At 46.4% G+C, this 25,375-nt stretch overlaps 2 protein-coding genes across 9 annotated transcripts; one reads left to right on the top strand and one right to left on the bottom strand.

Moving 5' to 3' along the window:
• Nucleotides 1-582: 582 nt before the first annotated feature.
• On the bottom strand, nt 583-19,305 carry smarca4a (SWI/SNF related, matrix associated, actin dependent regulator of chromatin, subfamily a, member 4a). Of its 6 annotated transcripts, none has more exons than XM_042084921.1 (34): nt 19,121-19,305; nt 16,264-16,528; nt 15,598-15,730; nt 14,195-14,704; nt 13,806-13,904; nt 13,034-13,289; nt 12,656-12,782; nt 12,135-12,308; nt 11,642-11,815; nt 11,258-11,431; nt 11,050-11,097; nt 10,746-10,876; nt 10,562-10,616; nt 10,083-10,192; nt 9,283-9,430; nt 8,822-8,985; nt 8,550-8,616; nt 8,308-8,418; nt 7,518-7,760; nt 6,882-6,995; nt 6,647-6,754; nt 6,236-6,322; nt 5,784-5,830; nt 5,374-5,540; nt 5,001-5,164; nt 4,485-4,712; nt 4,042-4,119; nt 3,652-3,870; nt 2,929-3,200; nt 2,555-2,660; nt 2,342-2,443; nt 2,016-2,148; nt 1,768-1,907; nt 583-1,530 (listed from the first exon to the last, which is right to left on the bottom strand). In XM_042084921.1, exons 2-34 carry the CDS (start codon nt 16,483-16,485, stop codon nt 1,495-1,497), a joined length of 4,947 nt encoding a protein of 1,648 aa, XP_041940855.1. In that variant the 5' UTR covers nt 16,486-16,528; nt 19,121-19,305; the 3' UTR covers nt 583-1,494. The 6 variants fall into 6 exon arrangements, with proteins under 6 accessions (XP_041940855.1, XP_041940853.1, XP_041940854.1 ...); XM_042084919.1 differs by having other exon boundaries at nt 4,428-4,712; nt 19,121-19,303; XM_042084920.1 differs by having other exon boundaries at nt 2,555-2,663; nt 19,121-19,303.
• LOC121704587 (galactosylceramide sulfotransferase) lies at nt 17,959-25,194 on the top strand. 3 transcript variants are annotated; one of them, XM_042084925.1, is made up of 4 exons: nt 17,959-18,115; nt 19,950-20,261; nt 23,384-23,683; nt 23,959-25,194. In XM_042084925.1, the coding sequence occupies exons 2-4, from the start codon at nt 19,990-19,992 to the stop codon at nt 24,896-24,898; spliced, it is 1,512 nt and encodes a 503-aa protein (XP_041940859.1). In that variant the 5' UTR covers nt 17,959-18,115; nt 19,950-19,989; the 3' UTR covers nt 24,899-25,194. The 3 variants fall into 3 exon arrangements, with proteins under 3 accessions (XP_041940859.1, XP_041940857.1, XP_041940858.1); XM_042084923.1 differs by having other exon boundaries at nt 17,959-18,273; nt 19,921-20,261; XM_042084924.1 differs by having other exon boundaries at nt 17,959-18,277.
• Nucleotides 25,195-25,375: the final 181 nt, after the last annotated feature.

The following is a 25,375-nucleotide window of genomic DNA, read 5'->3' as shown; positions in this document are numbered from 1 at the left end:
GTTGGGGTCAAACATAGTGGGTAAAGGGAAAAAGAGCTATGGGTTGTTCTTGGTAAAATGAGGGTTAATAAGCCCCACTGGCTTCTTCTCCAAACACATACTCCCAGGGGCTAGAGGTAGTTGGAGAGAGGGGCAAGCCAAGAGTTTTGCATTTCTAGACCCATTTCCTGATGGGGTTGTTTTAGACAAGTAGTGGTTGAGCTACAGCTCTTCACAGAGATGAATTGAAACATAGATGGGGCCTGAAACAACGTTTGTACACCTGATCCTTCTCTAACCTACTCTATTCCTGGAAAGACTACAAGAAAAACATCATGATTTTTCCCCTCAAAAAGACTAGTATTGTTGAGTTTGAGTAATACAGGTTCTCACAAGTGATTGTCATGAAAAACACCTGCATCTGATATGAGGGCAACGGTTCTCCAGTCACCACAATCCCAACAGCCCCTGGAATATTCCAGATAATCCAGACATATGGTGCCCCCTGGAGTTTCTAAGAAAAAAACACAAATACAGCATCACTGAGCCACACTCTCCACTTACAGATAAATATGCTAACTGACAGAAGACACAGTGCCTGAGTGGATTAATGAGATGCCTTTATTGTAGATTTGGAAATCCAGTGACACTGACACAAGACAGAGTCTTCACCGTGTCCCTCCCCCCCCCCCCCCCCCCACCCCCCAGCTCCAGGAGCTGGGGCCCCGAGAGCAGGATGTACCGTGATCCCGCAAAATTTCCTTAAATTAAACTTCCGAGGAAAACAAAGGCGGAAAAAGAGAGCCAGACAGAGAGAGAGAGAGAGAGAGAAAAAAAGACATAGAGGACAAAGATCAGCGAAACATCGTGTCGTCCGCGTGCACTCACACACAACATGCATTCAGGGGGGAAGGGAGGGGGGGGGGGGGGGAAGGGAGGGGGGGGGGGGCAAGGGAGTGGGGGAATGGTTTGACTCTGCAGCATAAGTGACAAAAAAAAAAAAAAAAAACGAAAAGAAATACATAACGAAAACGTTCGCTTTAAAATGTCAAGTAAAACCCTCCGTGTGGTCCGTAGTCAGCCCTCGTCTGGTCACAAGCACACATCATCTCCAAAGAAATGACACACACAAAACACCCCCCATCAAACAAACAAAAACAAATAAACAGCCAAAGACGTAAACGCTTCTACAGTTTTAGATCGGGATTGCCTGCTTAAATATGGAGGTGGATTTGTATCTTTTTTTTGTCGTTTTAAATTTAATCGCACATTTTTTATTTTATCATCTGATACACATGTAACTAAAAAACATCTGCTCATCTAAAGTCAAACTACACCCCAGTCTTCAGTCTGACCCCTCCCTCCCACAGCACACACACACACACACACACACACACACACACACACACACGGTTACAGATGATGTTGAGTGACCACAAGTTTGTGTGTGTGTGTGCGTGTGTATGCATGTGTGGTGGTGGTGGGGGGTCAGAGGGGCATTGGTCCTGTAGAGGCTCAGTCTTCTTCACTGCCGCTGCCTCCGGAACGTTCCTGCACACAAAGAAACACCACAGCCAGCTGTCAGTAACTCCCACCAAAGTGCAGCAAGTTAAGATGATTGTGCAACTCCTAATAAGTGTGTGTAAAGAACTTTCACACAAACATAAACCTGATACTAGCTCCAAACTCTGAACGTAGTGACCTGCGAATACAGTGCTAGCGGTGTTTGACTGTGATGGACAGTAGCGCGCATGACTGTGTGTGTACTCGAGTGTGTAAGCAACTTACATCCTCCTGCTCTTCATCACTGTCGTCGTCGCTGACCACTGGTTTAGCGCGGGACCCACGGCCCATGCGCCGCCGGCCCTTCCCTCGCTCTGACCCCTTCTCCTTCCTGCTCAGCTTGATCTTCACCTTCATCGAGCGCGCTGGAACACCGCAGGAAATGGACAATGAAACAGGAAATGAGTGAGACACAAGCACTCCTCACGTACACTTTAGACCAGAATGTCTGTTGGTGATGAGTGGATACCTACATTCAGATTCAGAGCCTTCGTCGACCTCCTCCTCCTCTTCTTCACTCTCCTCACCCTCGCTGTCTTCCTCTTTCTCGATCTTCTGACGCACGCTGGTGAAGACTGACTGCAGCACGATGGAGTCCTCGAAGATCTGGGACGCACACACACATACGTTAGAAATAGTGTCAAATTATGGTCAAGATTTTAACACAAGTACCTTTAGCTGGCCCTTTGTGACAGACAAATCTCCCTTTTATTGTGGCCCAGTCTATTCACAAATGAACTTTTGGCATTTCCCTCTGTCGCACTGTTAATTCACACATTCTTTCTTACTCGAACCTTACCAGTGAGCCCTCCAGGTTGAAGGTCTGCGCATTCTGGCACAGCAGCATCACGTCCTTCTCCAGGTCGTTCAAGCTGCGGTACTTGTGGCTGCGGATCCTCTCCTGTGGTTTGGGGGGGGGGGGACATGTACTTAATGGACTAGAACCAAAATACATGCTTTGAGTCTAGCCAAACTTCTTGCAGAGGTGGACATCGGTGGACGACTGGCTCACCTTAATCTTCCTGAAGTCCACAGGCTTGCGGATGAGCTCGTAGTACTCGGGCAGCTCCTTACGAGAGGGCAGCTGAATGAAGACCTCGCTCAGCTGTCGCCCATTGCTACTTCGAGACGGGCGACAAGAAAGTCAAGGTAAGTACAAAGCGCTGAGAACAAACTGAGACAGAAAGGAGACAGCAGGGAGGAGTAGAGGGACAACGCACGATTTAAAGAGTACAGATCGCATATAGTTTAAGACGCGCTACTCAATAATGTCAGCTCGAAACATCGGTGAAACTACAATTCAGACTGTAGTTGTTACTGTTGTTACCTACAATTAGCGTCGATGTTATGTAATGGCATACCCCTAGTGTGAGCGGTTCTCCTTACCTGTCCTTGTATTTAATGACTGCGTCCACGACCTTCTTCATCTTCTTGGTGAGCGAGGGGGGGTTGGGGGAGAGCTTCTCGGCCGGGGGTCGCCCGCGCTTCTTCTGCTTCTTAGCACTGCCGCTGTCCTCGTCTTTGTCCCTGCCGCGGCCGCTGCTGGAGCCGGGCGTGGCCGGGCCGGGGTCAACGTCGCGGTCCCGCTTGCGCTTGCGGGTGGTCTTCTTGGTTCGCACCTCCTCCTCCATCTCCTCAAGAGTGCCCTCCTCGATGGCCTAGGGCACAAGGGTGGACAGGGGAGAGAGAGAGAGAGAAGTTAACATGGGAAACCACACATCCATAAGCTGCTGGACAGCAGGCTGAAGAGTGGAGAGGAACTGCAGGCACTGCCATTCGCTCTCAGTACTTGGGGAGCAGCCAGTGGACCTCCGAGAGCAACTTGACCACCAGGAGAAACAGAAAAGACCGCAGAAAAAAACAGATGTTCAGTCTTTACCACGCCTTGCTTTTCAAGCACACCTGATTGGTATTAGTGTAACTAAAAGACACTTGGTAAGCCAATGGTGTAATCAGCTAGATGACTTCTGTCTTGAATCCAGAGGGTGAAAAGATGGAAAAAACACAAGTAGCAAAATAGCAGGACTGAGAAACAACTTGAGAACTTCAGGAACTGATCTCCAGTAAATCTCTAATTTCAGACTCATTTCAGCTCCCTGATAGCCTCACCTTGAGCCACTGCTTCTCGGTGAGAGAGTCGCTGTAGTCCACCTCCTTGCGTTGGCGGGAGCCGCGGCCGAACATCTTCTCTTCTTCCTCCTCGCAGGTGAGCCGCTCCACCTCGGCGTCGTCCTTCAGGATCCAATTGGGCAGCTCGTCCTCCTCCATCAGCCGCGGCTTGCGCTTGGGGTTGCGGGCGTCCTCACGTCTCCGGTCCAGATCCATGCGCTAGAGCGAGGGAGAAGAGAAAAACATGGAGAGGAGTGGAGAGAGGAAGAAAAAAAGAAAGTAAGACACAGCTACAGTTCTACAGAATCAGTATACATCCTTATAGCCATGGCCATAGGACCACCCAGGTAGGAGATGGCCTGGATCATTGAACAGAGAAACTGGACATGCCATGAAGTGGTCAAACTCCTCTTCGCTTCTGGCAATCATCTGGTTAACCGTCTCATCATCTGGCACTTCATCCTCTTCCTGTGGGGGCAATAGAGCGAGGGAGGGCAGATAGGAGGGAGAGAGGGCAGATGACAGATGAAGGCAGATGAACACATTTAACTTTAGACTTAAAAGGAAGGAAAATGTTGAGTGGCTAAAGTCATCAGAAACTGTCCATGTATAAATTATCATATTTTTTTCAAATATTAAACACGTTGGCCCAACACGTTATTTCAAGGAAAATGCCTGAGAAATTTAAGCTTTAAGTTTAAGTTTACCGCATTATTTACAACAAGTCACATCACATCACATCGCTAATCACACTCTACCAATATTGCTTAACCAACCTGATCTCTGCTGGTTTCGCTGCCCCTCTCGTAATTACCACATTCTGACTGCCGTACCTCGTCCTGTTCCTCGTGCTCCAGGATGGCCTGAAGGAAGGCCCGCCGCTCATGACTGGACGACTTCTGGTCAAACATGCCTGCTTGGATGACCTTTTGGTCGACGTTGAGCTTGTACTTGGCCGCGGCCAGGATCTTCTCCTCCACACTGTTGACTGTGCAGAGACGCAGCACACGCACCTCATTCTGCTGGCCGATACGATGGGCTCTGTCCTGGGCCTGTAGATCCTGAGGAGGGCAGAGGGACACAGAGAGAGTGGTCAGTGGAAAGACCACAGCATTGGAGGAAACCGAAAGGAAAGACAAAAGAATGAGAGCTACAGATATGGTACAAGAGTGATCGATACAAGAGATGACTCTTGACAGTTTCTAAGCAATATGATTTCATTGAGGAAAAACAACGATAAATAGTTAACGGTAAGATGAGAGCATCAGCCAATGCTAAACTGGTCCAGTGTCCATGATGTTACCAGTATGTGTACTGGGAGTGAGGTGGAGCTGTGGTGATGTCTTTACCTGGTGAGGGTTCCAGTCGCTGTCAAAGATGATGACCGTGTCGGCCGACTGCAGGTTCAGCCCCAGGCCTCCAGCTCTGGTACTCAGCAGGAACACAAAGTACGACGACTGGGGGTCGTTGAAGTTCTTCAGCAGCGTGCCACGGTCCTCGGCCTTAGTGGTTCCTGCGATGTGAGCAAAACCAGAGCCGTTTAGACATCACCGGCAGATAACACACACACACACACAACTTGTCAGAGACAGAGGAAACAGAGATAACTCAGAGCGAGAGAGAAAGAGAGAGAAAGAGAGAAAACAAATGACAGAGTAAGTAAAGGAAAACAGAGGGAGATGGACAATGTGCTAGGAATTGCGACATGCTGCATCCCCTCACCGTCCAGGCGCATGTACTTGAAGTTGCGGTAGGCGAAGTAGTCCTCCATGATGGTCATGAGGGAGGTCATCTGACAGAAGAGCAGCACCTTGTGGTTGGTGGCCCGCAGTTTGGGCAGGATGCGGTCCAGCAGCTCAAACTTGCCAGAGGCACGGTACAGGTCAGGCCTGGGCACAGGTGAGAGGTCAATGAAGGGTCAGTTGCAAACTGAATGGGTACCATTACTAGTACTTTGCATTCTGCCATGTTTTTAATTCCTCAGAACAAATGGGCAGCAGTTTTACTACTGCTTTCAAGACCTACCCTGATAGATAAATACTGGAAATAATTCTACTGCCAAAACTAAACGACTCATTTGTGCGGTTTACCAAAAGCCATGCTATGATGCAGTGGTCAACCCTGATACTCACCCTGATACGATGCCTCCAGTGAAGCCCAAGTGCTCGGAGAAGGACTCCTACAACACAACCCCAAAACACTGATGAGCCAAAGGAAAGGACTACACACACACACACACACACACACAGCCAGCAAAGCACAGTGCAAATGTCAAGCGCACACCACTTCTGCTCAAACACGCGAATGTAACTTAACGTAAACCTGTCTGACAACTCCGTAAAAGGCTAACCTCCATTAAATAGGCTGCAGATTCATAACAGGGAAACAATAGAAGTTGCCTTCAGTACTGAATGTGATGACCCTTCGCAACGTTCTGGCTACTGGGGGTTTTCCTCTATGTGATTGTGGTGGAGCTGAGAGAGCAGTGCTGCTGCTTGAGGAGGGGTGTGCGTGCGTGTGTGTGAGTGTGTGTGTGTGTGTGTGTGTGTGTGTGGTGGACACTGAGGCGGCCGGCGCTCCTCACCTCGATGTGCTGGAACATGTAGGGGTGGTTGCAGATCTTCCTCAGCTGCATGATGGTGTTCATCAGAGTCTTGGTGCCACCCTTGCCCTGAGAGAGAGAGAGACATGGATGTGGCATCAGGTTAACCTCAGGTGGTAAACAGTCAACACAACAAACGGACTATTTAGGAAAGCCGCATACGACTTCACCAAACAATGGCAAACTACCCGCATATTCCGGGTTGACCACAACGGCAAAGAGCCAGGCCCGCTGGTATGGCATTCAGAGCGGATAGTCAACCGTAGTGACGGCACTCAGTCACAGGGTGACGGGGGGAACTCTTCCCATTAACAAAACTCATGATTAAAGCAGTCATTTAAACATGGCTGTGTATGAGCACAACGTGGAACATGCTTGTGTTCCTGGTCTCACCTTCTTGTCCTTCTCGGAGCCATCCGTGAGCAGGACTCCCTTGGCCTGCATGTGTCTGTACAGCACCCTCTGGAGCGCAGACATGTCGCACTTGATCACGTACTCCACCTGGTGGACAAACAGGGGCATGTGTCAGGAGGAGCCTCCGGATTAGTCTCGATGGGCATGGGGCATCTTCCCATTCCAGTTTATACTAGGAGTGTGTGTGTGTGTGTGTGTGTGTCCAGTTGCTGACCTTCTCGGGGAGCTGAGCCTCGACCTCCTTCTTGAGCCGGCGCAGCAGGAAAGGCCGGAGCACCTTGTGCAGACGACGGATGATCAGGATGGTCTCTTCCTCGTTAAGGTCCACCTGGGAGTGGACACCAGAAGAAAAATGGGTCAACAAACACTTATGAGAACACAAAAACAATTGCTGTTAAAATGCTGCACATCAAGCACAACACACAACCAGAGAATAGAACAGCATAGAGTGCCAAATAAAAAGCGGAACTTCTGAGCGAGTGCGGCAGAGATCACACTGACATTTAGGAAAGGGGCAGAGGGTAATGCAATGCTCAGACTTTTGACTAATTCAAACAAAGTTCTCCCTCATTGCTAAATGATGCCAAGTGAAGTACTACAATCTGTACGAAAAGAAACATCAGAAAGCCTGACATGTTCCTAGGAGACGTCAAACTCAAGACATTGAAGAGCCTCGCATTACGCTCCACGTTGCTGGTGGATCACTGGCGGTGCCAACTGTTAAGTTGCTGATCCATAGCAAACAATATACAATTTACTACTGCCACTGGTCAGCGTGTAGGCAGCCAAATATTGACCAGAACTGCCCAAACAAAACCAAAACAGGACAGCATGGTGCTCCTGCACCCACCTTCTCCCCAGTCATGGCGAAGGGCGCGTTGAACCACTGCTCGAAGGTGCTGCAGCTCTTGAAGATGGTGGGCAGCAGGAAGTTGAGCAGTGCCCAGAGCTCGGGCAGCTTGTTCTGCAGCGGCGTGCCCGTGAGCAGCAGCCGCCGCGGGGCCAGGTAGTGCGTGTTCAGCACCTGGGTGAGCTTACAGTGGTGGTTCTTCATGCGGTGACCCTCGTCCACGATCATGTACTTCCAGCGGATCTGCAAGAGCATTTCAGCAAGCCATTAGTGTTGTCACAATACCAAACTCATGTCTTTGATACAATACCATCCACAGCTTGTTTGATAAAATAAAAACCTTAAAAACACACACAAAAAACAAGGCAAAACCAAATCAACAGACAGAATTTTTTTTCCAAATGCAAACAAATACAGCTTATACTAAAACCTGATTAAAATGCCATTTTTTAATCAGTACTAAGTAAAATGGGGTATTGCTACATGTCAAGTACATCATACAACACTAATGTTCTAACTAAGACACATTTGAAACAGTTTCCAAAAGGTTTCAGTGAGGATGAGGCATAAGTGGGCCAAGGGCGTTTTGGATTTGAATACGAGTAGAATCTGCTTCTCTCTGAGACTTTGAGTTTGATTTGTGAAAATAAGGTCAGGCTGTTATTCAAAAAGGCTTCTTTCAAGGTTGCCAAAAGTTTCTTCAAAAGTTCTATCTTCAACTCTCTCTTCTGTGTGTGGGTTTGAGAATAAAGCATAAAGATGAGCTTGTGCGTGTTGGGAGGAGACTCACCTTGGCCAGAACTTGCTTGTCCTTGATAATGTACTCATATGTGGTGAGCAGCACGTTGAACTTGCCACTGCGTAGCTGGGGGACGAAGCCTCGACGAGCAGCTGGGGAACCCTGCCAACACACACCCACACACTCAGTTTTGATATCCACATACACATATTGCTTAAGGACTGCAGCTCTTCAATTTGTTCTTCCTCATTCATTTCAAAGTATTCCTATTTTTAAATGTACTGTCGACCCACCTTGTAAGAGACCTTTACCACAGATGGAGCCCACTTGTCAAACTCATACACCCAGTTGGAGAGAGTTCTGACAAAAGAAAGTGATGAGAAGAATTAGACATTAAAGCCCATTATTGCCATACTACCACACACTGTTAACGGGTTTGCAGGAGACAATAACAAGTAACAGTTAACAAAATCTACACTCCTGGTAAGAAATGTATAGCGTGACCAGGTCAGAAAAGAGCCAATGGCAGTGAGCGGTAGCGTGAGGATGAGGCCTGTCCACTCACGAGAGGGGCACGATGATGAGGAAGGGCCCGTTGATGCGCTTTAACTCCATGAGGTAGGTGATGAGGGCGATGGTCTGGATGGTCTTCCCCAGCCCCATCTCATCAGCCAGGATGCCGTTCAGATTGTTGTTGTACAGAGACACCAGCCACTCCAGCCCTTTGATCTAAAGACAGACACAGACAAAACAACCAGAAAGGAATAAGTGAGTGAGAGTGTGTGAGACATGTGACAAGTGAAAGACAGCAAGGAGATCTTGGAGTCCCTGGTTTATCCATGAAGAGACAAATGTCAAATGTATGTCCAGCTCAGAAGTTGATGACCCTGAAGGACAAATCATTTTTTTGTTCGACTTACAAGATTGTATGCATTTCAAGCATCCATTTAGGATTTCGTTCTTGAATGTCAACATTCACGTTAAAAAGTTGTACATAAACACAGCCACTGTGGGTGCGTTCGCTACCTGGTACTGCTTGAGCTGTCCGTTAATCAGCAGGGTGGACTGCCTGTCCACCTTCTCTGTAACAGCGTGGGCCACAGCGTAGTAGGACTGAAGGCCGCGGTTGAAGGCAGCATTTCCGTACTCATCGTCCACGTCCTGCTTGGCATGTCTGAGACACGGATGGACAGAAGAAGAACCGTTTGAGGAACAGTGATCATCAGGCGCCTCCAACATTAAGCAAGGCAAGTGTATCTGATACATAGAGGCATCTGATACATAGAGGCAATACATACACACAGAGGTGTATTGTGTAATTGCCCATAAGTACAAACAAGTCTTATCCTGTTTGTATTTTTTGGTTCTACAAGGTCGATCTGTTTGAGGCCTGTGTTCTAGAATGCAAACACCACCCAAGGCCAGATCCCAGTCTGACCCAGGGACACCATCGTACATATCAACAAACATGTCTTTTGTGAAACTAGCGGTGAGACCCTCTCCCTGTCCACTTCGTTAGCGTGCTAATGTGGAGGGCGTGCCACATTAAGGGCCATGCAAAACCCATTCAGGTGAAGTGGAAGTGGGTAGGGATAGGGGCTTTAATGCCCTAAAGAGCGAGTCTGTATCAATGCTCACGTGTCACATGTCGGGCCAGCGCCTGAACTCAATCCAGTTGTTTTTCGGCCCGCATGGCAGAATGTGTTCGTTAAAATGTACTTTATATCATATCAGTTACTAATATTAGCAGCATATGCAGCAAAGTGCGGAAACTGGTAGGTATAAGCAACAACCCTGGGCCCCGAGAGAGATAGACTGATACTCACTCGATGATGTGACGTACGTCCACCTCAGATACTTCCTCGCTGTCAGGGTCTGGAATCTTTTTCTTCTCCTCGGTGGGAGCCTGAGACGGCTGAGGCTCGTCCTCCTCGTCCTGCCAGAGGGAAAGAGGCCCACAGAGCAAATTAGGTTTAGGCTCAAAACGATTTCTAGAACAGCCATGGCTTTTTATATGAGTTTATTTTAGGGGGGGGGGGGGTTAATTGAGATATGACAGTAGAGATTGACGGGAAATGGAGGGAAATGGGGAGAGAGAGAGAGAGAGAGAGAGAGAGAGAGAGAGAGAGATGGGAGAACACAAGGAAATGACCATGGGTCGGAAACAAACTCAGCTCCCTGTGGTCAAATAGACCGGAGGTATGGATGCTGCCGCTACAGCTCCCCTAGACAGATATGTCAAAAAGAATAGATAGAGAGGACTGAAAGAAGGGCAGAGTAAAAAAAGGGAGATAGGAGACTGTACCTCCTCTTCCTCTGATCCACTGTCTTCACTGTCTGAACGTGGTGCCACTTCATACCTGTGCAAAAAGGGACCCACAGATCACAAGACTGCAAACATACAAACACTACTTTGTCACACACACAGACACACACGACAACACATCATCCAGATGACGACATACAGCCGGTCCTTTTAAGCAACTCACCCAGGGTTCATCTCTAGCCATGTGTCCAGCTGGCCTGCTTTGGGGGCGTCCTCCCCAGTCAGGATCTTGCCACTCTCCACATGCATGACCTTCACTGGCAGGTCACTCATCTGACTGGTCTCATCCAGAGGCTTCCAGGGACACAACACACAAGTGCAATGTTAGCATGCTAACTAGGTTAGCCTGGCTAACATTCTTTTATCATCTTCAAACTGACAACAGTTTGCTACATGATCAACATAACCAATGTAGAACTGCAAAAACAACCAATGTAGAACTGCTCTTTCTTGTACTAGACACACACCTCTCCATCTGGGCCCAGGGCAGGGGTCTGGCCATCGGCATTCTCCGTCTTTTGAAAGAAACACAGAACAAGGATTCAACATCAAGACAATCAATCCACTCAGTTCCTTCAAACTCCAAATACGTGAGAAGTGGGGAAAATGGCAGTCCTTCAACTAGACTCTCCCTCCCTCCCTCCCTCCCTCGCTCCCTCCCTCCCTCCCACTCACCTTCTTTTTCTTCTTCTTCTTCTTTTTCTTTTCCTTGGCGGCCTGCACGGCCTTGTGGGCGCGCACCAGCTCGGTGAGGTTGGCCACGTACTCGTCCGTCTGCTGTAGCAGGTAAGCCAAGCGCTTGTCCTTCTTCTGGTCAATGAGCTTACGGTAGCCCTCTTCATCTTCAGCCTGTGAGCAGTGACCAGTGTGAGCGAAGAAACAAAGCCACGGGTACATGTATGTGGTCAGGGTTGAGTGTGCATGTGTAGCCTCGAAGCACAAGTATGCATGTCTATGTGTGCTGCCAATGTGAATGCATGTGCCTGTGTGTGTGTACCCCCGATATGGACAAGTGTGCATTGTGTATGTAGCCAATATGAAGTGTGTGTGTGTGCTCACCATCAGTCTCCTCATTCTCTCCTTCTCGATGCGCTCATTCTCCTTCTTCTGCTCGCGCTCAGTGTTGGCGTGGTAGGTGGCCACGGCTTTGGTCAGCTTCTGGATTTTGCCTGTGATAGAGCGGTGGTACTCCTTGAAGTCCTTGGCATGCTGAAGGATGCTGTTGAGGTATTCCTGAGGAACAGAACAACGACAACCATTTAGAGCCACTGCACCGTATAATCAGAGATCCCTTCCACAGTGAAAACTAGCATTTGATATTAGAGTCTAATATTTTAACTTCAGCCATTTTACAATACTGAACTTGACAGATCATCATTTTTGCAGCTGATGCATTACGCTAAGCTTTGGAATCATTAACTACAGCTTGTGTTAACCAACACCAAATCAAAAGGAGCTCAACAGCACATGGATGGATAGAATGGATGAAGGTCCAGTTGCATTGCTATGGATACGTGGCAGCGGTGAATTGAGGAGAGGAGAGAAGAGGTACCTGGTGCTTCTGTCGCCGCTTGCGCTCCTGCTCGATCTTCTGCTGCTTCTCCAGCTTCTCGGTGATGCGGGCCTCACGCAGGGACTGACGCTTGCTGCGCTTGTAGGCCTTAGCGTTCAGGGCCGTCTCGAGCGCCGTGTCGCGTCGCATACACACCACCACCTCCTGCCTCAGCTGCACAGGGAGACAAAGACGCAAACACACAGAGAGAGCGTGAGAGAGAGAGAGAGAGAGAGAGAGAGAGAGAGAGAGAGAGAGAGAGATCGAGATCAGCATAGTTTACAGCCTTTACTCATTCAGTGCATGTTTAAACTATCCTCAGTTTCAGTACTAAGGCTTCATATTAGACACAGTCCATGATATTTTCAAGATATCTACATACATACTAGCATTTAAAATCATGCACGTTCATTTGATATCTAACTCATTCTTGGGTTTAATGTATTCAACAATGAAATCTCAACTGTGGAGACCCGTTTCCAGACACGCCTGTAGTTAAGGGAGTTGGCCAGAGGACTCACCTGTCTCTGGAAGTTAAGCAGCCTCAGAGCCTTGAGCTCAATGGTCGCTTTGGTCCTCAGGTCTCCAGCCAGAGAGCCTGGAAGGTTCTCCAGCTCCTGGATGCGATGTGTTATACGAGCCTGCAGCCTGTCACACAAGTAAAAAATATAACTTTTTAGGATGGATTTCAAAAGCAAGGGTGAGCGGGTAAGTGTGTGAATAATATGTTTCGAGGTATATGACGGTGTCTATGTGCATAGAATGTATGCGTGTTCTATGAGAATAGTATGCTTAGAGGCATGTATGGATGTGAACACAAGTAAATAGTACACTTTGAAGTGTGTGTGTGTGTGTGTGTGTGTGTGTGTGTGTGTGTGTGTGCTTATCCTGTGTCTGACCTGTACTCCCTCTCCTGCAGGATCTCCACCGGGTCAAGCCCGCGGGGTTTCTGTATGGGCGTGATGCGGTTCTGCTTCTGGTGCAGCATCATGGGTGGCGGCTGGGCCGGTTGCCCGGGGGACTGGGTCTGAGGGGGCATGACGGGCGAGGCGGCCGGGGGCACTGAGGGGGGCGCAGGGGAGGGCCGTCCGGTGGGCTGAGGGGGGAGGAGTTTCTGAGGAGTGCTGATGGGGGGTGCAGCATTCACCATGGGACCTGGAGGGATGACGCCATTTCATTAGTACGGAAATAGTGGCACATTTCTCTCATCTTAAAGCAACACCAAAGAGTTTTTTGTACCTTAAAATAATGTTTCCAAAATTGTTTCCGTGGTTCATCAACTCGTAACGACTTGACTTACATGATGTCGCAATACATAATACTTTCATAAAGTCATGCAACATATTCTACCATGTCTATGGACATCGTTATTTGCAAAGCCGTTGCTGGATAAACAAATAGCGTGCGTGCAACAGAGGAAAAGTTCTTTGGTGTTGCTTTAAACCATTACTTTCAAATATAACAACCGCTGGGTTAGGATTGTCTCAATAATATTATTCTTGTCCAAATTGGGAACCCATGAAAGTTATCTACTAGTCAAATATAGCAACATTCAAATTCTCATTAAAAAAGGATTCATTGCATAGGTCAGTATAGTTAATTTCAGGCAAGATTTGTGCACTGTCCAATTGATTAACTTGTCTGTGCTCGTCCGCTTGGGCAGGGGCTCACCTTCAGGCCAGGATTTGGGTGGTCCGTTGGTGGGCTGCCCCTGCATTCCTGGGGGGACTCCAGAAGGCCCTGGAGGAGGCATATTGGGTCCAACCATTCCTGTAACAGAAATATTTAAAAAAATATATATTTATATAACAAAATAAACATAAATATTACATAAAAACATTTCAAATAAAATTCTTTCCATTTCAACATTGGAACAAGACTAACAAGTCGCAACAGACTAACATGATACAAGAGAACCAAGTTATGTAGTGGCCTTTGGATGTTGATGTGGCACTGTATCTTCAAATCCCACCACCAGATGTCACTGTTTGTCCAAAAGGAATTGTCTGCATCTGGTAATAAATGTTTATTTACCCCAAAAATCCCAGCCTGGACCTTACCATGAGGTCTGTTGTAGTTGGCGGATGCAGGTCCGGGGCCTGCCCCAGGCCCTGCTCCGGGTCCGGCGGACGGTGGCATGTTGGGCATGCCCTGTGGCTGCATGCCCGGCATGGGCCTCTTGCCCTGCACTGCCATCTGCAGGTGATCTGGCAGCACCTGCCCGCGCGCCAGCATCTTGTACGCCATGATCTGGGCACGGAGCTGGTGCAGCTGATTCTGGTTGAAGGGTGTGGGTCCCCCTGCTCCGCCCGGGCCTCCGCCAGGGCCACCGCCGCCACCACCCACGGCGCCGGGCTGCCCCCCTGGGCCGCCAGCGCCGGGACCCCCGGGCACCCCGCCTCGGCCGGGCTGCTGCTGCTGCTGGCCCTGCTGCTGGGACATGGTCTGAGGGTCGCCGGCCTCCATGGGCACCCCACCCGGGCCCGAGGGCATCATGGGGCCTGAGGGGGGGCCGTTGGCTGGGACGGGGCTGGGAGCGTGCTCAGAGCCCCCGAGAGGAGAAGGGTAACCTGGAGGAGGAGGAAGAAAAGACCAACAGAGAAATTATGAGCACAGATGGAGGAGGAGAACAGGGACTACTTGCAGCAGCAGCAGCAAAATGTTAGTACTGGCTCAAAAACAAGAACACAAAGACATTTGACAAACAGCTAATAAAAAAGGCAAAAAGCCACTAAATGGTCATCTAAGCGGCCTTGAGAGATGTATGTACCACAACAAAATAGGGTTACTAGGTATAATAAAACATTTCATAAAGTACAAGCAGCAGTATGACTGAGCTGTCCCTGTGTTTTGACTGGTTCATGCCCCAGTGCTCATCTGTATGTACCTCTGCTCTGCTTCTCTGGTGAGTGTGGTTTTCTGACAGCTGCCTGTGTTTTTGTCTCTGAGGGGGGAACTCCCCTTCCCCTGTCTCTCCCTCACTCTCTCACTCCCTGCCTTTGTCTCTCGCTGAGCATCTGCTATACACTCTCCAGAACAAAGCAGCGCTGATGAAAGAGAAGAAACTGGCCGAGGTGGTTGACAGTGCAGCTGGCTGACGCCCGCACCACGGATCCGTGCCCTTTTCACTCCACTGGTTAAGCCACTGCTATGAGACCACATGGAAGTAGGTCATATTATTTGTGTATGTACGTCACAGCAATTGATGTTCAAGTATTCACTTTTGCTGTGAAGGTTAACGCTTCCTAATGATCTACTTCATTCTATTGGCGAGTCAACTGTCCAAAACATTTCCTTCTCAATTACTAACAATGACGCCATTAGGATATGTCTATCAATATTTTATATACACCTCTCCAATCTGCACTAGCAAAGAGAAAACAAGATGTAAACCAAAACATCATCTAAAAGGTTACTAGCACAGCTAACAGCACCCCTGGTGGGAGTCCATATGAGCGAGTACCTTGGGAGTGCTGGTCCATAGGGCTGGGGGGAGGGCCCATGCCACTGTGGGCGCCAGGCCGCATGCCCATGCCCTTCATCTGACTGTAGCGTGGATCATCGGGCATGCCCTTCTCATGCATGCCTTCCATGGGCTGTGGGCGATACCAAACACAGTCAGAATCTCAAAGTCAGATCACCCTGCCTATGGGATTCTGTTTAGGGAACCTACTTAAAGGTTGCTAAAACTTTAACATGCAACTGGAACTGTAAAATGATGTACGTAATTAGAAGTGTGTATATATATTGATCTGTAATTGTGTTTAAATGTAGCAAAACGTGTTGCAATTATTTCCATTGCAATTTTTCCCTGCAGATATTGTGATTTAATATGCAAGTTATTTTTAATAATCCAGCTTCAGTTCAGTATTCCAAATTTCGCTTTAAGTTGGACCACTTTTGATTGCTGAGCATGCCTAATGCATGAGAAGCACAACGCCCCTTTTAGGTGAGTTTTACAGTCTGTCAAACATTACAGATGTGACAAGATTAACCATCGGGACAGAGTTGCGAGCTGCACGATTAATTGCAGCTTTTGAGATAAGCTAATAGCATTAGTTGAAACTGCGATTTAGATAAAAAAAATCTATTAACTGTGCAGCCCCTACTCTGTTGTGCTGTGTCTTACCTTGTGCATCTGATGCATGTTCTCTTGTGGGTACCCTGATGGTCCCTGAGGGGGCATGGGGTGACCTGAGGAAGGAGGCCCTGGGCTCGGGCCCATCATGCTGTGGGTCGATCCAGGAGAGGGTCCAGGGCTCGGCCCCAGCATAGCCCCAGGAGAAGGCCCAGGGCCAGGGGAGGGACCCGGCCGAGGGGTCCCTCCCATGGGGGGGTCGGGAGTGGACATCTGTCAGCAGATGCTGGAGGAATGAAAGCAGCAAAGCACTGTCCTGCAGAGAGAGAAGTAGAAAGAGAAAATCATTGCCATGCTTAATTCCAGCTAAATACAATTCCTAACAGAATCCTGACCATTGTGATTCACTAGTTACTTCCACTGAGGAGTGATGTTTTTGATTTAGCTTGTTTGTTTGTCTGCCATTTGCCAGCATGATTGTGCAAAAACTACTGACCAGAATCTGAAGAAACTTGATGGAGGAGAGTATTATGAGCCAAGGAAAAAACAATTAAATTTAAGAAATGTAAGAATTATTTATCACTTTCATTAACATTGAGAGGTACGGCACCAGAGGTCAGAGGTCCTGGTGAAGGTCTGCATCCTACGAGCGCCCTTCTAAGTTCTCAATGAGAAGACTGGGAATCATTAAGTTACTCCTCCTCGCCCTACAAACTGTCCTATAACATCAAACTGTCTTGGTTTAGAGTAACCCTAACCTATGATTCTTAACACTACCTGTTGGTATATTTGAAGGTCAAGTAATGACAGCATTATTAAAGACTCTTCTAAGCACTTTGGGATCCATCAAGACCATCAGATCATGGAAGGCAGAGACTTGCTAAAATCTACATTAGGCAACTGCCAGGCAAAGCTATAATCATGATACTGTCTCCTAAAAAACAAAGCATTCATACTTAAGCTAATGCAACCTCACTCTAACAGCGAGTAATAAAATCCTTTGCAAAAAAACATATATTTTAGTACACACTAAACATTGGGGATTGTGAAGTGTGTTTTAAGGCTGTGACACTAGTACACTTGTAAATCTGCAGCAACCCCTTGATTCTCAACTTTATCTCAAGCAGGGAAAAAAAGAAAAATCACTCAAAAAGAGAAACATCCCCAGCTTGCAGATAACCCTTAAAATATTTTACCAGAAAATATATGGACAGGGGTGCCAGAGGTTCTCCATTGCTGTAGATTTCTATTATGCCCTAGTACTGGCAGAATGGCACCTGGACAAAACTCGATAGTGACACTGATATGAAAGGAGGCTGACACCAAACTTGCGAGACCAATGCTTAATGACCGTGACCATGACATCATATTATGCGCGCCGGAGAGTTCCCGAAAGTAAACAGAAACCGGTAAAACCTGAGAGCAATGCAGGTCTGCCGCTTGTTGCTTCTTCAAGAAAGTACAAAAGCAACCAACACAGCCAACAGCAAAACACAAACTATTTTTTAAAAAATGTTTAAAAATGTAATAATCTGACAAATGCAATGCACAGCCTTAACAGTATTAATTAACTTTTGACTGAGATTATACCGATTCTCTTATTTACATTATCTCAATCAGTATGCCAGTGTTACACAACTGGAAAAATGTAGAGATAAATGAAATAGCTTTTTCACAAACTAGAGCCAAAAAAAACGTCAGACAAGTGTATCCATGCAATGCTAATAAAAGGCAAAAAAAAAAAAAAAAAAAAGATCCCGGCAAGTTCGCATCAAAATACACTATATTTCTCGCAGATAGCAATGCTAGCTAACGAAAACCGGGAGCTGCTAAAGTGTATTATCAAAGATTGTTGTGTTAACAGTCTGGCTGTGTGTACCTGGTTATGCTAACTTTGTTAAATGTTAGTATAACAAAAATACAGTTCTTCACAATATGTGGTGCTTTTTGTAGTTCAGATAGTGACCATACTACGAGTTTTATTCGAGCGTTTGCATTTAGGAAAAGTAAGCGCGATAGCTAGCCAGTCAGACTAATACAGCCCCACCACCATGTTCAAATGTAGGTAAGCTAATGGCAGCTTCGTTACGATCCAGTCCAAAGGTTTTGCCCGGCGATCAAAGCTAACTACAATACAATATTTGTTATGTACTCGACAGAATGCAAGCTGTTAGTTAGTATGACTTCATTAAACCGTTTTCGCACAACCAACGTTAACGTTAGCTAACGTTATAGTTAACTGCTAGCTTGTAACTGTTAAAGTGAGAGACTACAGTGGCTAACAAGCTATATCCAGCTAATAAACAAAGGAAACAGCTTTATATTGTTTAGAGACTATTTCTGAATATATTCCTGTTCAGCAGAAGAAATAATGAAAAGTGTACATAAACTGCTTACACGAAAATACCGTAGGGAACGTACGAAGAGTAACTTAAAGGTAACCAATTAAGAGAAAAGACAAAGACAGGCAAAACAGTCGGTTCGCTAGCTAACAGTTAGCATAGCTTGCTTGCTATACTTTGGATTCAGGCTGCTAGCCGGCCATGCTGTCCTCCATCATGTTCCTAACTGAGAGATTCTAGTCGTTTCGCTACTGGCCCTTGATATGGCAAAAACCGGCAAAAAATACTAAAATCTTTCACATTATAACCCAATTGATCCTACTCGCCACCCGTACCCCTGGCTCAGTCCCCGCTCAAGCTAGATTTCCAAAAAGAATAATTCATTCATTCCCCCTCTGCCGCTGCGACCGAGGCTATAATGTCGGTCTTGCTGTGGGGAACGAGCTCTTGAAAAAAACGACCAAAGCAAATAAGGAAACAAATTTTACAAAAATTACACAAATAGTGATGTTGTACATATATACGTTATGTGCTCTATGAGAATAAACACGGTTCATTTAACTTACACACAGTGAATTCAGGTTTCGCCGGTATCTCCCCTCGATTTCTTTAGCTGGCTAGAAACAAAGGGCGACGCTGCCAGTTCGCTTTTTTTCCCTCTTACCCCCCTCCATTTCGTCTGATTCTATCACCGAGAAACTGCTTGGACGCAATGTTACAAACAGTGGAGCGTTAGCGCCCTCTAGCCCCCATAGAAACGACACAGAAGTCACCGCGCATGCCTGGTGTCAGCTGCACTGCAGGGTGGAATGCGGGCTGCTTGCGTTCATTGGGGGATGGGTGTGCTACTTTCTCAGCAAGCTGGGAATAAAATGCCTCACTCTGGTTTCCAAGCTTGAATAGCTGTAATCTAAACGGGTTTTAATTTATTTTACCGATAAAACCATAAACTGACGACCTATCCTAAAATATTTACCACGAAAAGCATTGAAGAAAAATAGGCCTACTCACCTTTTGCACTAGGGCTGGGATGTTAAATCTTAAAACGGAGTGTGTAAAAGCAAAGGCCAATAAAAGGATTAGGACTTTTTAATAGGCTGAGGCAATCCAGTTTACACCATACAAAAAGTTAATGGTTTTGGTTTTCAAATAATCTGGCAATTACAAGTCAAAAGAAGATGATAAAAAGTCTTGACAATGACATATACAGTAGGACTAAACAAGATATTTTGTTCAGTCTCCTCTTTTAACATCTGAAATCTAGTCTGTTGACAGTTTATATGAATATGTTGATATTACATTTTGTCAATGTTTTCATAAAAAATAATTAAAAAAAATAAACAACTAAATCAAACTAAACAAACAGGGAAACACTTTCTGTGAGGATAACAACAGATAGCCAAGGAGAAAACAACCTTCCCACAATGCCCTTCTAATGTGTGGGAGGTTGAGCCAGCTTAGTGAGGTGATCCCAGGTCCTCATGAGCCTTCCGTTACTACCTCTGGAAACACTGATCCCAGCCAGCATGTGTGGGAGAGGGCAGCGCCGCGCACAGACAGGCCGAGCAGGTGGACCACGGCTAGGGAGATGACCCTTCGGTGGGTGTCCCACCAGTTCTGGAGGCACCGAATGACAGGTCTCCTGGTGACTCTGGCTGTGACCTTACTGCTTATGCTGCTGGCCACTCACTCTCTTCAGCCTCTCAGGTAGGCAATGCTCTTCCCAGCTGGCTTTTGGCTGGTTTTCACACATAGTTTTGTTAGATGATGCAAAGTAGACGTTCAAACATGTGGGGAGAGTTGGGAGGTGATATAAGTAAAGTCATCTTGACATTGGCACTCACATGCAGTATTTGGTTCATATCTCCAAAGCAGACTGATGGATCTTCATTAACTCTAGTACATTTATTGTCTATACAAGTTAGATGAACTTAGGGACTCAGGGCCATGGGGTCAAAGGTTAAGGTCAGTTTCATCCCCTGACATACAAGGTTATAGACGGTGGAGACATGCTAATCAACATGCCATGTTCAATTCAATTACTGTAAATATAGTGAAGTTTTTTACGTTGCACAACATAGACTTGGTTGTTTTTGACATGGGGAGTCCCTATCTACAGCACAATGAGTTTAATACCCCTCCTTATAAGAATCAAGTATCTGATTGCAATTACTGTAGGCAAATGTGCTTAGCAGTTACATAAGTGAAATACTTCCACTAGCATAGTCATGACATGACCAATATCTCTTTCAATATTGCCTGTGCAGTCCTTTCCACAGTACAAGCAGTGCTACTTCCAGCTGTAAATTATAACTTTCTCTGCTGTTGTGACTTTCCATACGTTAGCATGACTGTTAACTGTGGCCCTTGCTATTTTTCCCTTCATGGACAAGGTGTTGTCCACTTTCTCCTGGCAATTTCTGTGACCCTGAAGACTAGCATTGTCTTCCAGTTTTGATGTTAGTAATGTGGCATGTCCGTTGTTATCTGTTCAGTTGAAGTTAGGGGTGGGCAAAAAATAATATCTAAATATTTTGGAAGATTTTGACGGTAGATATCAATAATATAATTAAATACGAATTTGTTACAAGCCACCTTATAATTTCTTACAAAGCACATTAAGGGACACAAAGTATTAGGATAGCAGTTCATTTTCTAAATTTTGTTTCTGAAAGATGAGACTGTTGTAAGAAGCAATATTTTCCCCTGGGATGAATATCGGTATTTAATTGTGCTCAGTACTGTCTTGATTCATTATTTTCCATTTCACTGCAATGGATGATGAGACTAACCTGACTCTCGCCAGATGAATTTCGTTCCGTCTAGCTCCACTAATCCATCTGGGATCGATCCATTGGAGTGGTGTTTCAGAAGGCTGGGCCTTATCAAAAATCCTTGCATATGATTGAATAAGCCACTTGTCCGTCCTCTATTAACATACTCCTTCAACCACTCACATTGAAGCCAACCCGTGACGCTGAGGACAGTCTCACAGTCGCTTCTACGCTACATCACATCTATGAAACTCCCGCCCTGCGTCCTGATTGGCTCTACCATAAAATCTGGTGCCGAAATCACTCTCAACGGAAGCGATCCCAGATGGATGTGAGTGGAGTAAACATTGGTCTAGTGTTATCCAATTGCGTGCAGTGAGATTTTCAAATGCACGCTTGGTGCCACCCCTCGAGTTGGGCCATTACATTGTTCGTGGCCAGACCCTTAATCTTTCTAGATTACCAGAGTCTGGATTTTCCAGGCTTTCCCTACAGATGGCTATACTGTACACTATATTTTATACTCCTCAGCCCTTGAGAAGTGCCACCCTCTCACCCCCTCTCCCTCAACACCCTTCACCAATCAGTACCAAGCAGGGTCGCTTACAGTACATTGGTGGAAACCATCTTCCCATCATGCATAAAACTATATGCAAACCTATGTAATGCATAGGTAACATATGTAAAATAGTGTAGCCCTAAGTTTTTCTGTTTCCTTCCAGTTTAGTGAAATAAGGCCTTCTTATTAATCTTATTCTCTTCCTAGCTAGACAGGCCCTAACTCGTAAGGCACAGTGGCCTCCTCATCCCTGTCCTGTCCAGTTCTCACCAGCTTGATAACACCCCCTCTCCCTTAACCATGTAAGGAGGAGATCCTCTCATCCTGGTACCCCCAGTACTTTATGAAACCCATGATTACATCCCTTCACATCCTAAAAACCCACCATAATACCTAGAAGAATCCTAGGTAATATCAGTCCGCTGCTGCCGTTGCTTATATGCCTACTACCAACTTCAGGGAACAAAGTATAACTATTGCAATGCGATGCAAGGGTAGTTTTTATTTCTAACAATATTCTATCAACATAGACATTTACATCAATTGTCTGGCGTTATAATTTAAGTTGAAGGAAATAGCTGTAGATGACAATGTTTATCAGATGTTTGACAGAAATGGTTTGGATTTAATCTAAAACTCTGAACTGAAACAGTTATTTTAAAACAGGTATTCACACAGATGTTTGAAACAGCAAATTATTTAGATTTCCCCTAGTTTCAGAGAGGCTACTACTACAATACTAAAATAAGATGTGGAGGTTGAAACAACTGTTTTTATACAGAAAATAAAGTTTGTTTTGCTTTAATAAATGTCTTAATCTTTTTAATGTCAATTCAGATAGTTGATTCTATGCCTCAGCCAGCTATAGCCTCATGACCTTTAACCTCTACCTGTGACCCCATGATCCTTTATGCCTTATTAGTTAATTTAGGCTTAATTAACTGTGTTACGTTTAATGAGGATCCTTCAATCTGCTTGAGAGGTATAAAACAAACATTGCATGTCAACTATGACCTCACGTGACCTTGACCCTTGACCCCAAGACATTAAACACCTACTAATTTCATCAAGAACTTATGGAGAGTAAGTACACCAAGTTTGGTAAAGATCCTTTTACCAGTATGGGAGATATCAGCTAATATCTATATGTAATAATATACGATTTTGGCCCAATAATTATTATACCATGGTCCATTCAAAGCTGTATATCTTTTTTCTGGTAAAAATCTGCACTGTAGGCACCTGAAATTCTTAATCTACATGAAATTACGGTTCGATTGATACTAAATATCCTTTTGCTGTATTTACTTCCACCTTCAACCCTAATTCGCTCAGACTAATGTCAACTAACATATGACTAACATATACATATAAGTTTTTAAAAATGTTCTTTTTTGTTCATTTCTGTGTTCATGAAATTGGCACATATGTCAACTAACTATGACTAACATATACAAGTTTTTAAAAAATGTTCTTTTTTGTTCATTTCTAACTAGCCAAAAACCAGTTGTAGAGAAAAGGACAAAGCATGAAAATGCACAGCACAAACAAAAACAGACCTCCCACAAGGAGAACAGCGGGAGGAAGTCAGGTGAGGTGGCCACCACACAGCCTACAGAGGACATCACCGGCTCCACCACTGAGAGGAGGAGGAGGACCCCACCACCAATCGTCTTCCTCAAAACACACAAGACGGGGAGCAGCACTGTCCAGAACCTTCTGTTTCGGCTTGGCGAGCGAGAGAAAGCCACATTTGCCTTCCCATACTACACTTACCAGTTCAGTTACCCTGAGAGGTACCTAAAACATATTACTATTTCTTTCATGAGGAAAAACAACATGGCAAAAAAAAAAAATTTACTCAAAGTAATTAACAGTCAAAAATTTTTGTTTGCAAAGTAGTCTTTGTTTCTATTTTGGATATGATTTGAGTAAAACAACAGCAAAGTCTGAGAGTGGTCAAATTAACAAGCAGTGAGCTAGTGTTAGTGTTCAGTATTCATCAAGTAGGTTGTGTGTTTTAAAAAGACAGTGTGCAGTACAGTTGGACACTGTGTCCTCTGGCACGCAGGTTCCGAGCGGAGTTTGTTGATGAGCTGCCGGACGGCTCCTCCCAGTTTGACATCCTGTGCAGCCACATGCGTCTGGACCTGGCTCAGGTGAGGAAGGTGATGCCCCAGAACGCTGTGTACATCACGCTGCTGCGCGAGCCCCTGCACACCTTCGAGTCCGTCTTCAACTACTACACCTCCACCGTGCCTGCCTTCGCCAAGGCCCAGAAGGCAGCCGATGCTGCCGCGGTGGCCGCAGCTGCAGCCGGCTTCCTGAAGCGAAAGTCGGCGCTCACCATCTTCCTGGAGAACCCGGAGGCCTACTGGGACCCCATGGAGGTGGGAAACGGCCTGGCTAAGAACCCCATGTGCTTTGACATGGGGCTGAACAACCTGCAGTGGAACAGCTCGTGGCCAGAGGACCTGGCACGCTTGGAGGAGACCTTCCACCTGGTGATGATCGCCGAGCACTTTGACGAGTCGCTTGTGCTGCTGGGGGCGCTGCTGGGCGTGGGCCTGGACGAGCTGGCGTACGTGCGGCTCAACGTACGCTCGGTGCTGAGTGTGGCCACGCTGGACCAGGCCTCCAAGGAGCGGATGAGCACTTGGAACGCCCTGGACACGCTGCTCTACGACTTCTTCCTGCAGCTCTTCTGGGAGAAGGCCGAGATGTACGGGCGCAAGAGGCTGACACGTGAGGTGGCGGAGCTGCGGAAGGCCACCGAGCGCGTGCGCAGGAGGTGCGTGGCCCGCGAGGGGGTGCCCCCCGGGCAGCTGGAGGATCTGGTGCGGCCCTGGCAGACCAACTCGGCCACCATCATGGGGTACGAGCTCAAGGCCAACCTCAGCCAGCTGGAGCAGGGCTTCTGTGTGCGACTAGTGCTGCCTGAGCTGCAGTACCATTCCCACCTGTACTTCCAGCAGTACGGCCGTGATATGAGGTCTGTGCCCACTGACTGAACTGGACAAGCTGGACACCTGTCTGTGTTTGATATTCTTGATAAGTAGCTATGAGTCAATTTACTTCAAATCAGATGAGATGTTGATGTAAATATTATTAGATGGTAAAATGGTTATTTATTTTTTGAAATATATATATATATATATATAAATATAACAGTGTATTTATTCAATAAATATGTCCATTTTGATATTGCCAGAGAAGAACTAATGGGGAAAATATGTAAATAAAAACGGAACGAGATGAAAAGTAAACAGTGGTACCTATACATGCATGCTGAAAAACACACACCCCAGACACAGATAGACTTCTAACGTGCCACACTGAAACTGTAGTATGCTTGTGCTCTTAGTTAGCAGCAGGACTGCATTACACTAGCTCCATGTGCCTCTCACATGGGCTTTGGAATGGAGTCCAGATTTAACCCATTTACAAAAAGCACATCCTGTCACATGACCTGAGAGAGTCACTCGTTG

The sequence above is a fragment of the Alosa sapidissima genome, chromosome 3 (assembly GCF_018492685.1).
Source record: "Alosa sapidissima isolate fAloSap1 chromosome 3, fAloSap1.pri, whole genome shotgun sequence".
NCBI classification, from domain to species: domain Eukaryota; kingdom Metazoa; phylum Chordata; class Actinopteri; order Clupeiformes; family Clupeidae; genus Alosa; species Alosa sapidissima.
This window is presented reverse-complemented; position numbering and strand designations above follow the sequence as displayed.

Coding starts and splice junctions, on each gene's coding strand:
- LOC121704587 (XM_042084925.1), top strand. CDS start 19,990: ATGTGTGGGAGGTTGAGCCAGCTTAGTGAGGTGATCCCAGGTCCTCAT. Junction 20,262..23,383: donor CACTCTCTTCAGCCTCTCAG/GTAGGCAATGCT, acceptor ATTTCTAACTAG/CCAAAAACCAGTTGTAGAGA. Junction 23,684..23,958: donor CAGTTCAGTTACCCTGAGAG/GTACCTAAAACA, acceptor TCTGGCACGCAG/GTTCCGAGCGGAGTTTGTTG.
- smarca4a (XM_042084916.1), bottom strand. CDS start 16,485: ATGTCCACTCCCGACCCCCCCATGGGAGGGACCCCTCGGCCGGGTCCC. Junction 11,098..11,257: donor AGAAGAAGAAGAAAAAGAAG/GTGAGTGGGAGG, acceptor TTCTTTCAAAAG/ACGGAGAATGCCGATGGCCA. Junction 10,193..10,561: donor GTGGATCAGAGGAAGAGGAG/GTACAGTCTCCT, acceptor TCCCTCTGGCAG/GACGAGGAGGACGAGCCTCA.